At 47.0% G+C, this 12,976-nt stretch overlaps 1 protein-coding gene across 2 annotated transcripts in view; it reads left to right on the forward strand.

Annotated features, from left to right (window-relative positions):
• faf1 (Fas (TNFRSF6) associated factor 1) overlaps window positions 1-12,976 on the forward strand; it is a 56,278-nt gene that overhangs the window by 29,512 nt on the left and 13,790 nt on the right. For both annotated transcript variants that reach the window (XM_035521924.1, XM_035521925.1), the window contains exons 9-13: window positions 4,422-4,517; window positions 5,591-5,714; window positions 5,820-5,883; window positions 6,372-6,453; window positions 10,466-10,620. In XM_035521924.1, coding sequence (XP_035377817.1) covers window positions 4,422-4,517; window positions 5,591-5,714; window positions 5,820-5,883; window positions 6,372-6,453; window positions 10,466-10,620 — 521 coding nt within the window. The remainder of the gene's footprint in view (window positions 1-4,421; window positions 4,518-5,590; window positions 5,715-5,819; window positions 5,884-6,371; window positions 6,454-10,465; window positions 10,621-12,976) is intronic.

Consider the following 12,976-nt stretch of genomic DNA (forward strand, 5'->3'; position numbering starts at 1 on the left):
AAGCTTTTGAGCATTGCACATTCTGTAAATTTATGTTCAAATTTTTTTTTGCTTATAAAATGCAGTTATCACACTGCTCATCACAGTAGGCAATACAATGTGGCCCTTCTGGGCCTCCAGGAAACTAGTGAGCCAATATACTGCTTTAAATGTTTTTTATAAACCTTAAACTGCCTTCTTGAAAGATTGTCACATGTAACAATCACACGGGGTTATCAAAACTACATGTTGGCGATGCAACTCATCACACATGTGCAAGTACATTGCAGTTGACTAATAGTTTTAATTGTTAATGTGAAGAAAAACTCTGCAGCAGTGTATAAACTGTTCCGTCTAAGCTTGCTATTATCACAGGACCTGCTGTGTGCTGCTGCAAAGCACTGCTGTGCTATTTTCAGGTTGGGTTTGTGATGACATTGGATTGGTTTCATTAAAAATATTTCTCCCAACATCCAATCCAGCAGTTTTTACTGATATTGAGCGTATTCCAATATGTGCTGTTGGATCGGTGCCATCTCTGACTACCTACACATCTCGAACAGAAGTGTTCGGTCAGATGGCTCAATGGTTCACTCTAGCCACACCGCTGCTTCTCCTAACTTCCGTCAGGCTCTTCCTGTAGCCCATAGGTAGCCCATAACCCCTTCCCACTGCATTTCTGCCTGACACAGTAAAGGGGATGATTCTGTATGTTTATTTTGTGCCCTTGATCTACTGTTATTGAACCTTTCGATTTATGATCTATTGGTTATTAAAGTTCATAAACTGTTTCTATATGGCGTTAATAACCTTTATAAAAAGTGCAGTCACTACATTGATGCTTTTTACCTGCATTTGTCAGTAAGCATTTTTAAAATACTCTGTTCCACAAAAGGTGTCCAAACTGTAGTCTGTTTTACTTCCTCTAGATTGTCTTTGCTCTGTGTGTGTTTGGGTGAATGTGGGATAGTGTCGGAAGGGACAAGGCAGCAGGAGGCCTGTTACAGCTCACATTACAGGCAGCCTCTGTCTGCTACCTGTGTTTTCATGCTTCTTCGTAGCTAAGTGCACTTGCTGGATCGTTTCGTGTGAGGTGCAAGGGGGGGGGGGGTGTGATTTAAAAAAGAAACAAGAGAGCACAAAAACGGGTGTTTTGGCCTTTTACTCAGATTGTAGGGAAAAGAAAAAAAATTACTTAACTGTTACTATCAACACAGAATATTGTCAATAAAGACTCTCCCGCTTGTTTCCTCTCTCTTCTTTCTCTCTCTCGGTGTTCTGTCTCGGAGCTCACACCTCAGCCCAACTCTCTCCCCACTGCTTGTCACTTCTGACCGGCAGCCTTACTAAACACCTGTGGAAATGATTGACAGCTGCAGAAACGTCCTTATTAGAGTCCTTTCCCCCATAATTGCTGACATTTATCCAGTGTTTCATGGTGTTTGCTAATGTATTACTGCGCCTGCTCTCTGAGGAGCTGTGTGCCCCTCGCCTCTTATGGGCTCTTCACCTTGTCGACTCGAGGAGGAGGCTTATTGGGCCTGCTGGTTGCCGTAGCGACAGGGCTCAGAGCTAAGCCACCCAGAGCCCTTGGTGAGATTGCTGTCTGCAGGGAGATATACGCGCACACCTCCACGCACTACCAAACCACCAGCCCGCCGCATGTCGCTTTCTCTCGGCCCCCACCGTCTGACTTTAGGTGCGCTCTACATGTCCTGTCCAGTGTAATGGTGTCATTGCTGCACACTTTCCCCTGCTGTTCGCCTTTCAGCCCTTATGAGCTCAAAGCTGTGACGCTCTTCACATGGAAAGCACATTTTCAATATTTAGATTTTTATCAGTATAGTATATGTGAAGTATCATTATCAGTCTATATGAATTAATAATACATAATACTAGTTTAGAGAGAAAAGACCCTATTCTTGCCCCAGGGCTTAGAAGAAGTAGACTAGCCCACTGCTAAAACCATAGGTTGACACACTGCCAATAACCTGCAAGGCCCCAACAGGTGTTTAGGGCGGGACTTTGTCCTTTCTTTTCTTCTCTTCAGCCTCTCTCTCTGCAGTCTGTTGTGGTACTCTGTGAAAGAGGTGTTTTGCCGGTGCTCAACAGCAGACAGTGCAGCTGTCTGCAGCAGTTATCTCACCCTCGCTGCCGGAGAGAGACTCAGAGTGAAGAATGGAGAAGCACAAGGGGGCGAAAAGTAAAAGAATTGGGCAGTGTGCAAGATTTTGTTTGGAGAGAGAAAGAGGAATCTTCCTCTGCATGCTCACCACTGCAAGGCCCTTTGAAGCGAGTGGTAATTAAGAGGATCCTAAAGGAGAAGGGCTGCTTCATTGTGCAGCGTTGGAGCAGGGGGTTGTGGGGGAAAGGGCTTGGGGTGGGGGGGGTGTTGGTTGGGGGTCGTGGAGTGACCCCTCCCCTGTAGCCTGCGGCTCTTCGGCACCCAAGCAGCCAGCAGTGCTCGTCTCGCAACGTGGTGAGGAAGAGGGGAGGAGGGGGGGGGGCACTCCTTCATATGTTCTGCTTCCTATATAGCCAGCTTCCTCTGCCCCTGTCTCCAAATCCCTATTGTATGGTGGAGTGATGAAACTTGATTCAAACTCTTATGAGGGCAATAGGGAGATCCCACTGTTGAGAAGCCTGAGCCAGCACTCCACGTTTGATTGCCTGGGGAGGAGAGGGATGATGGAATCAGACATCCATTTGCAGCACTGCAAAAATCTCTCTCCTGAACGCTCACCCAGCTCTGTACAAACCACACCATTGCCTGACGTCAGCCACAACATAATTTGTTTCCTCTTTCGTTGGTAGTTGTATGCTTTTAACTGTCCTTTTTTAGTGTTTGGTAACAGTCTTTCAGATGGTGTGAAATGTGATTCCAGGTTATCCAGAGTTACACTGGTCTAAGCACTCGAGATTCCTGTAGAAAAGGTCAGATGTTTGGACAATAAGGCAATCCAGTTAAGTGTTTTCTCCCCAGGTGTTCCCGTCTGCTTTAACCACCTAGACCATTGCTCTTTCTCGGGCCTTTTTGTACAGTAAACTTGTTTTATGTCCTGAAAGACAAGAAACACAATCTGTCATCTGTGTGGGCTAGGGCCCAAGCTCATGTGATGTAGCTTTGCTTTCCCAAATGCTTACTTCACTTTTTCTTCACTGCATTATGTGGTTGTCCATTGAATGGAATGACTATGGAAAATTTGTTGTTGCCTCATTTCGGTTTGTTTTGGTTAGGTTTTCTATTTCATTCAACTTTTAAATTTCAGATTTAATTGACATTCCGGCAGTATCATTCTACTTGGAGGAACGATGGAGAGGAAGCAATATTTCCATCTGCAAGTCTGTTTGCAACATTACTCAGTTTGCAGCATTGCTTTGACGTCTCATAACTGCCTTACTTTTCTTTCCAAGTAGCTCATATATCTGTTAGATTTTTTTGCTCCTCAAAGGTAAATCTATGTGTGAGATTTTGAGTACAAACCCATCAGAATTTTTCATCCTTCAGAACTCAATTACATTCCGATTCGCAAGTGCCCTGCTGGCTCCCATGCCTGACAGTAGCACACACTGTGACCCCATGACATCTGCTCTCCTGCCCTTCTCATTTACACCAATAGGCCTGATCTGATCACCCCCCACCCCCCCCACTGTCTTATCAGCCTGCAGGCTAGCTGTTGCCTAGATAAGCTTCTAGACACTGACCTTTTGTTACCTAGTTCGTGGGCCATGTGGATGATGCAGGTTTGTGGTATTGACGGGTCTTATGACGGGTCTTACGAGCTACATTAGAGCTGAGCTTAGGGTTTAATTATCGGCTCTGTAATAAGAAGACATGGCTGAGTACGTCTTGAGTAAACTGACGCGGGGCTGGGCGGGAGCATCCAGCAGAACAGCAGCGGCAGGTGAGGCTCGGCGAAAGCACTAAATGCTAATGTCAGGTAAGTGTTGATAAAGCTGATGCACTCTGCTCCACGCCGGCAGGGAGGTGCGAGGGGTCGGCGGGCCTTAATGAGTCCCTGTCGTGTGCAGGCCTGCTGACATTTTCATTGCAGATGGGGAGTTAATGAGACATCCAGACCTCCACCCAACCCTCCCCCACCTGAGCAGCGTGGAGGTGCTGCGAGCATGCTGGCTTGGGGAGAGATTGCTTTTTAAAATCATTAGCACTCATCACTCCACTTCAGCTTCTGACTTTGAGAATGATTCTAATTCATGTTGGGGTTTAATCTGTATCTGGCATGTCAAATACATGCGCCTCAGAATCATATACAAGCGCCTTTATTTTAACCTAGTGTTAGTGGTGCCGTGCCAGAAACCAAACCTCGCGTCATCCAACACTTGGGTGACCCCCAGCCCGGCATTCCCAGCCTGGCTGCGGCAGTGGCCGCGTCACTCCGTGGAGCTGTGCGTCTGACGCCTGTGCTGCTGTTGGTGTGCAGATGACGTTGGCCTCCTGTGGGATCACCTACCCGTGCCATCGCCTGAGCGTGTGCAGAAGATCCTCCCCAGCCAGTGCTCTGGAGCCCACTGAGGAGGTATAGGATGACACGTCACACACTCATTAACATACTCGACACCCCTGGGGTTGTTTTTTTTTGTTTTGTTTTTTTTTAAGCCATGTTTGTTAGCTTACTATTTTATGCGTAAACCCATTTGTCAAATGTGTTGTATGTCAAATGTATTTATTTATTTATTTAGTTAGTTAGTTATTAAAGATATTTGTAGAGTAGCTGAGTACATCATTTTGTGTATGTTAATTTGCTTGGTTGCTAGATTCCACATACGAATAAATGACATCACATGCAATAATGAATAGTTATGAAAGTTCTGTGTTTTAATACATTATCTGCTTTCAATTTTGACACTGTTAGTGGATGATAATTTCTAACTCCGAGTGGAAATTTGGAACGAAGCACGGGCAGCAGAGGCTGTGCATTCACATTACTCCTTTTTAAAATTTTTCAGACATTATTGGCCTGGCTTCATTTTTAGAATTAATTTATCATTCCTGAATAGCCAGCCAAAAAAAAAAAAAAAAAAAGTTTTAGGTGTCACCCAAAGCAGCTGTGTATTTCTGGCATGTTGATGCTACTGTCATTCCTAGTCTCTTTGTGTTCATTACCACATGTGCACTCTAGCAAGAAAAGGTTAGAAGAAATTCTAAATTTGTCAGTGACAAGGGGCCTCCCACAGTCTTTTGGGCCTGGACATGAATTGCTCAGTTGTGCTGTAAACTGGACCAGCACTGAGAGTTGGAATGAGTGTGTTTACTGCAAGTATGGGCGATGTAACACACCCCACGTAGTCACAGTCGGGTTGCTTTGTGTTCACACTGTAATTCCCTAGCTCCGTACATTTCCGAAGGCTGGGAATTTTTTTTTTTTTTTTTTTTTCCCTTCTCCTCTGTGAATCTGATGAATGGATGGCAGTGGATTATAATTATAACTTTTTCCCTCTCAGGTTCCTAGCTACCCTTTCTAGTCCAGTCAAGTATATTAAGGCATCAAAATTAAAAGCATAAATTGTCTGAGCCCCAGTGATGTAAGAGAAACGCTATTTATTACCTAAAAAAAACTAATTTAAAAACCTCTGGCTGTATTTATGGCAGTGCACAGATGTCCACATGGTCAGCGACAGTGAAGGAGATGACTTTGAGGACGCGTCCGAGTTTGGTGTAGATGAGTGTGAAATCTTTGGCATGGGAAGCTCGAGCTGTCGAAAGTCGCCAATGAGTAAGTTGTAAAAAATGCCCTTCTCCTGCTGAGTTCCTGGCCGTGGTTTTGGCTCGTCCAGTTTCAGTGCGAGAGAACTTGCCCTCGTGTTTTTACTCTCCTCAGTGCCAGAGAACAGTGAGAATGAGGGTGACGCCTTGCTGCACTTCACTGCTGAGTTCTCATCAAGGTGGGCCACGAGAAGACTTGGTCTTTTGGGCATTTTATTCCCCTCCTGTTTAGTGTCTATCAGGTTCAGGTCACTTGCTGCATTATGCCCATACTGCTGGTAATAACTGCAGGCAAATGAACATTGAATATTTTGCATGCAGAATTCGAAGAGTGTGTTTTGTTGGCAGGCACTTGAATTTGTAAAGTTCTGTTTTGTACAACTGTTATACAGAATTAACATTTTTGACTTTTTTTTTAACTTTTGTAAAATTCTCTTTAACAGTTGGGAATTTCAGATGGACACTTGACTTGAAGTACCATGTTAAAATGATCAGTGAACATAAGACATGAAAACTGTAAGAAGTTGAATAACCAGTAACAACCAAAAATGCAAAATGGAGGTGGCATAAAGGCAAAATCAAGTCTCTTTATGATCGAGTGTTCTTATTTATTAAACTGCACTGAGTAAACATTTTTATGTTGTTTTTTGACACTGTTTGTGGTTAGATATGGAGATTGCCATCCGGTCTTCTACATCGGGTCCCTGGAGGCTGCATCTCAAGAGGCCTTTTATGGCAAAGCCAGAGATGTGAGTATACTCACAGCCCCATTTTCGAACTTCAGCATGAGGAAATGCATTCTGTCTCTATTAAAGCTTGGTAGTAAAGAGTGTGATATTTATTTAACCTCATTAAATAAGCAGTTTATATTCCAAGGCTGTGAGCTAGCTTGTGGGCAAGCTAAAGTTTTTATCGGTTAGTGACAATCTTCAAGTTTAACTTCGTTTTACATTGATGTCACCAGATTGTCATCCTACTGTTCTTCCACCAGTGTAGCTAACGGTTTTTGTCCAAAAGATCAGTATGGAGAAGAGTAGGAGTGATGTGCCATGAAGAATACCTGTCAAATACCTGACAGGTAAAAGGTGAAGGAAAAATGAGACAGATTCAAGTCCTGTGTTTCACAAACTTTGTTTGAGGGAGAAAAAAGAAAAAAGCTGTACTTAATCTCACGCTCTTCTAAAATCCTCTTGCTGCTCGTGCTCATGGAGATTTCTAACCTTCCAAGGTGTATAAACATTCCTGACAGCCTGATTGACAGCACCTCCCTCCCGTCGGCATAATTCCCCATTAAAACTTGCCCGTTTCCCTTTTGAACAGCTGAAGCTTTATTTATAGCGGCTCAGCGCTGCCTCTCCCGCCGCGGCCTCTGAAGGAGGCTTGTATCAACTGACAGCTTGTGTGGATTACAGTTTTATTAGACAGGGAGGAAGCAGCAAGATGTTAGGGGGGTTTCGGAGCACGAGGGGGAGGCTCGACTGGCTCTTCGCCTGTTCCCCAGCTGATCTCCTCTCCTCGCCCAAGCGCACGCAATATGGCCGCCGCTCTCCTCGAGGAAACACAGTGTCGATGAAAATGAACCCAACAGGAAAAAACAGAGCGTCGGACCGCCTTGTGATTCTCTGTCTTTTCCTGCCACTCTCTGTCTCGCTCTGATCTGATCCATCTCCTATGATTTCCAGCTCTGCAGTGCAGACATGAATGAGAGCCGGAGCTTGTCAGCTTCTTTCTCTATGAGCATCCCAACTCACCTGCTGCTCAGTCATCCCTAAATTCCCTTTTCTCTCATTCTTCTCTGTCCTCTCCCGTTCTCCCAAGAACTGGCAATAAATTCCACCCCCCAGCGATTAAAGAGCCTGTTCAAAGTCTTAGTGCATGTCATCTCCTCCGATTGCTCATTAAACAGATATTGTGTGCATGTGTGTGTCCTCATCCTCCTCTCAAAGGCCTGGCCAGCTAATCACTAAGTAAAACACTACATTTGATGAAGTGTTGCTGGAGAGGCAGAGATGCTCCCAATCCGCCCTTAATGAAAACCCGGAGGACCCTTGAGCTCAGCCCCGGGGATCAACGCTAAGGCCCTCCTGACAGGCCACCCATCGGCAGCCCGGCCCTCGCCCAAATCCCCTTAACGTCCAGCTAATCACAGTAACCCCACTCTAGCTCACACACAAAGGCGCGCATCAAAATTCATGGATCCTCCAGCACCTCCATCATGCCCGAGCTAAAAGACGACAGCACCACGCCTGAACCATGATGGCACGGGAACGTGAAGAACGAAATTCCTCTGTTATCTCCAGTTGGTTGGATAGATGTGGCAATAAGAGTGTTCTCTTTCACCTTATTTTGGGCTGTAGAATTTTCTCATCATTGGTGGGAAGTCTAAATTACTTTGAGGTATTATCATGCTCAGGAGCCATACAGCCCATCATTCTCTTTCTTACTCTGCACTTTGCTGCCATGTGATGAGACCTTCCCTTCATTCTGTTTCTGTGTGTACCTGCATGAACCACTGAACTGCTATCAGTCTTCAGCTTAGTGCGGAGGACATTTGCCGATCACTTCTGTTTTAGTGCGGCGCTTTAAGTGCAATCTGCGCTAGCGATCGATGGGGGCGTTTGTATGCTGCGGCCTGAGGTCACGCGGGAGCAGTAATATGAACTCCTCATTTCCCACTGTTTGCTTTTCTACAGGCTGCAGAGCTTTTCACACCCCCCCCCCCCGTGTCTGTCTCCCTTTCTCTCTCTTCTCCATGTCGACTGTAATTAAAAACGTCCTATGATTCAAACATCTACTCAGTGCACTGGGCATCAAAATGGATGCCCGTCAAAGGAAACATATGGGGGGCGGAGGGTCTGGGTCTGTGTACGGCCCCCATTGCTGCGTGTGAAAACTTATTGGCCCCATGTTATTGTCATTTTTCCTAGTGAGGTGATGAGGCTACATTTAGTTCTGCTTCTTTAGTTTGACTTGATGACAGTACAGGAAGAATAAAAAATGCATTGCATGCCATGTAGTGTACATTTTTATTGGTGCTCTGGTTTTTGCATGAGGTTATTTCAGAATGGCTGTCCTGCCCACACAAACATGTTCCTTGTTCTCTGCGTAAGAGTTGGTCCGCGAGCGCCGTCATCATGCCTGCCCTGTGCGCCATGACGGGAAAGCTGGCTCTCATGTTGCACGTTACTCGGCTCGGTCCGTGGGGCGGCGGGGGGCGTGGGTTGCGTCGCGTCTAATCCTCGCGCTCGGCCCAGCCAACGCAGGCGGGTTCACAGTGGGTGCCGTTACAGAGGCCCGGGAGGAGGATGCCGTCATCCGGCGGCTGTGTGAACGCCGTTTTTCTTCCGCTCACAGGGCGGATCGTCTTTCCTCCTCCTTCCCTTCCCTTGTCCCCTCCTTTATCACCTCCTTCAGGCTGCTGGCCTCGCTCTGCGCCGAACAGGTGGGGAGAAGCTGGGATCTGGGTGAGAGCTTTCGGGTCAGTTTCTAGCCCTTAACAGACCCAGTAATTTGGACTGAGCCCTGATTTCTGCAGGCGAAGAAAAGCCCCACAAAAGATGAGCTGGGACAACAATGTGATGAAAGTGGTGAGGAGGGGCCGCTCGTAATAGAGGGGCGGGATATGAAGGGTGCTGCCTAAAGACTGTTATTAGAGAGAATACCTTCTCTCACTCCTCTCAGGAAATCTTAGAAGGCTCAATAGGTCAAAACGTCTTCGCAGCTCAAGGTGAACACATTCTCTCACTCGCTAGCTGGTGCTTTGTGGATTTGGAGGAAAATTGGGGGGTAGGACAGTCAACGTGTGTGTGTGTGTGTGTGTGTGTCTTGTTTTGTGTGTAAAAACCTTCCCTCCATCCAACGGCGCATTTGCTTGTCCACCCAGCATGAGTGTTTAATCTTTTCAGGGTGTTGAATTGAAGGAGTGAAAGAGGCCCGAGTTCTCTCCCGCTAGGAGCCATGCTGCTTATTCTGAAGCTCTAATCGCTGTGCAAACACAGCAGCGCTCCTTGGGCCCTCGCTCTGCGCTCTCTGCCGTCTAGCCCGGTGCTCTCGTCACCACCATAACGCTCCCCCCCCCCACGTGAAATGGTCAGGCCCGCTCCCTGATGCCTCCGCGCGGGCTGAGGGGAAAACGGCAGGGGGTCAGCAGGGGGCATGCCGGTTAGAGCCGCACCGCAATTTGGCGGCGCTTATTCCCGCGCCTCGTCCCGGGAACCCTTTCATGTTTATGGCAGTGTTTGTTTTTTAATTAGCCATCCCGTCCGGCGAGCGAGCCGCGTAAACACGCCGTGGATGACGACAGCCGTCAATATTGTGCGCGCCGCGCTCCGCTAACCCGCGCCGCTGAGGCAGGCCGCTGGCATTTGATGCAAAGCAAACAAAGCGATTTGTTCGACTTCTTGTTTTGTCGCCAGCACGCTCGGAGAAAGTTTTATTTACCCCGCGCCGATTTGATTTGGATTGGGCGTCGTAGCTGGACGCCGGGCTTGGCCTCAACAGCTCCGGGGCTCCGCCGCATCAGCGCACAAACGGCTGCTTCATGTTGAGAGCAGTGCTGTCTAAACCCCGCCACAATAACACGAGAGCACGCAGCAGCCAAGCTCATGGCGAGCCTTGTCCTGCAAGGCCCACCAAGATGGGGGATACCATTGTCAGGAATGCTCTGCAAGAGCTCGATGAAATTAAGCTCCTTGGTCGGCCGGGTTCGAAATGGGAGGGGACCAATTTTTTATTGTAAATTTTGTCCTTTTTGTTTTTCAGAGAAAGCTGCTGGCCATCTACCTCCACAATGACGACAGTGTTCTCAGCAATGTCTTCTGCTCCCAGATGATGTGTGCAGACTCCATAGTCTCATATCTCAGCCAGAACTTCATCACATGGGCATGGGATGTCACTAAAGAAGCCAACAAAGCCAGGTAGAACGCAAACACGCACACATACACACTCTCACTCTCTAATATACACACACACACACACACATACACACACTCTCATGCCAAAACACTGACCCACTCAAAATAAAAAAATAAAAGGGGGGGGGGGGGGTGAGATCGGAAGCATTTTCACACCCAAAATGGATGATCTCATAATGAGAGATTCTGCCCCTCCCCCGTCTGCTCTCCTCTCATCCCTCATTGGGTTCTTTGACAAAAGCAGTTGTTTGCTTTCTGAGGCCCCGACAGGGCAATCTGCACTAATCTGCCCCAATAAAGGGTCAGTTAGACTCCTAGTTCTCATTCAGTCTGCTGCTGAGAATGTCTTCATTTTGGCAAAGGTGGAGGAGGGTAGTTGAGTTTCGTTTCTTGTCAGATTTTGTACGAATTTTTTGTTTTTTACCTTTTTAAACTGAAAATGCTTCCTTGGATGTAAATGTGAGGGTGCTGCTCTCCCTGAGGTAGAATAATAACTCTAAAGACACCTCGTTTCTTGCTTAAAGTCGGTGTAGCGACAGATCCCCTTAACTATTTAGCTGTTGATGGTAGATCTTTTTGTAGTAGTTCTTAGGGTGTAAATTTCATATTTTTTCCTTGCTGCGAATCACTGCGACATTAAGGAGCGCAAGGGGAGAGAAAGGGCGAGGTGAAGGGGGGGGGGGGGAGCGAGGGAGGGTCTGGTCAGGTGGCAGATGGAGTCTTGATTGGACCCAGCAGGCTTTGCTGCAGGGCAGGCCTGGGCTTTTCCTTCCACTAGGCTTCACCCCAAAAGGCCTCCTCCCGGAGCAGGCCGTCTCCGAAAGGCGGCGAGTGACCCTGCTCTGGCAGGAGCTCCTTGAGCCGGGCCCCTGCCTCCATTCCTCCGGCTCTCCCCTAGTGCTTTTTGCCCCAGCTGGGCCTTTCTACCACAGATTAAAGGCGGACAACATCTGGGGCTATTCATGAGCGGCAAGCGGCGACGCACACTCACACACGTCCGTGTGTTTTTGTGGGCACACAGACAAAGTCATATCCTGATGCGCACAGGCGCGCGCACAACCACATGCGCGCGCACACGCTTTCTTGTACGTTCTCACGCTCTTGAGTGGAGCCTGACTGACTGGTGATTGGCAGTGTTCACAGTGGTTGTGTGTGTGTGGGGGAGAGAGTAGACCTGGTCTTGGTGCTTAGCTGGCTGCTTTGGCTGTTTTACTGGCCTTTTTAACAGATTAGTTATGCATAGGCACAGCGCTGTGGACTACATGCCAGTGTAATCACCCATGAGACACGCGGCCCTCAGAAGATGACAAGATCTTAGCAAGCTGATTTTTATTTTTCTATTATTTGTGAAGTTTTAGTGTTATGGTTGTCAAAGGTCCTTCACTGTCACACTACTGCCACAGTACATCCCTGACCAGCTCAAAATCAATCCAGTACATGGCACAGCTGGGACTCAAACCGGAGTCACTTGAAGGGCCACAACCCTGCTCCCTAGTGATCAGAAGCTGAATGCGCAGAGGAGCCATTCCGCTCAGGCTGTGAGTGAGTGAGGTGAGTGAGTGAACGAACGAACGAGTGAACGAACATACACATTCCCTAGTATGAGAGGTGTGGGCTGACAGCGTGAGAAAATTCACTGCACACCTTAGTGTGTGGAGTGATTGAGGGAGGGAGTGAGAGAGAGTAAGTGAGGTATGCGAAAGATGTCACTCCCATTATTTAGTCATCCATGATGAGATGTTTAAAAGACCAGGTGTTGGCAGTGCAGGGGAAAATCACTCCCCTCAGGAGGTCTGAAACTTAACATTCTCCTGGATTTCTTCCGCGTCACTTGGCATGTCCCTGTCACACAAGTGTGGCAGTGGGATGGGATCTCAAACTGCTGCAAGTGTGTCAGTACAAAGACTAGTTTTAAATGACGGATCATAAACATCACTCGAGTATGTGAAATATTTTAATACTAGTTTAGTATGTGAAAAATGATGCTGAGAAAATGGGTCCTAATACATTGTCTGTGTATTTTTTGTTATGGGTTCACAGTAAGGATACACTAGGGCCATAATCCTCTGAAGAAATGGTACTTTAAATGCTTTTGGAAAATAAGCCTTCTAGTTTGTAAAACCTGTTTCAGTGTGAAGGAATATTTAACTGACTTTCTGTACACGCCTTTTCTGTTTCAGTAAAGCAGTCAGTCATTTTGTTCAACTTTCAATTCATTCTCATAATAGTCCTCAGTGCCTTTTCTCTCCCCCCCAACCCCTCACACTAGTCGGTTCCATCACCCTATTTTACCAGCCTGTTATTAAGACTGCGCTTATTAAAGGAAGAGGGGAGAATCTAATCTATATTTGCATTCAGT

This window comes from Electrophorus electricus, chromosome 23 (genome assembly GCF_013358815.1).
Source record: "Electrophorus electricus isolate fEleEle1 chromosome 23, fEleEle1.pri, whole genome shotgun sequence".
Classification (NCBI taxonomy): Eukaryota; Metazoa; Chordata; class Actinopteri; order Gymnotiformes; family Gymnotidae; genus Electrophorus; species Electrophorus electricus.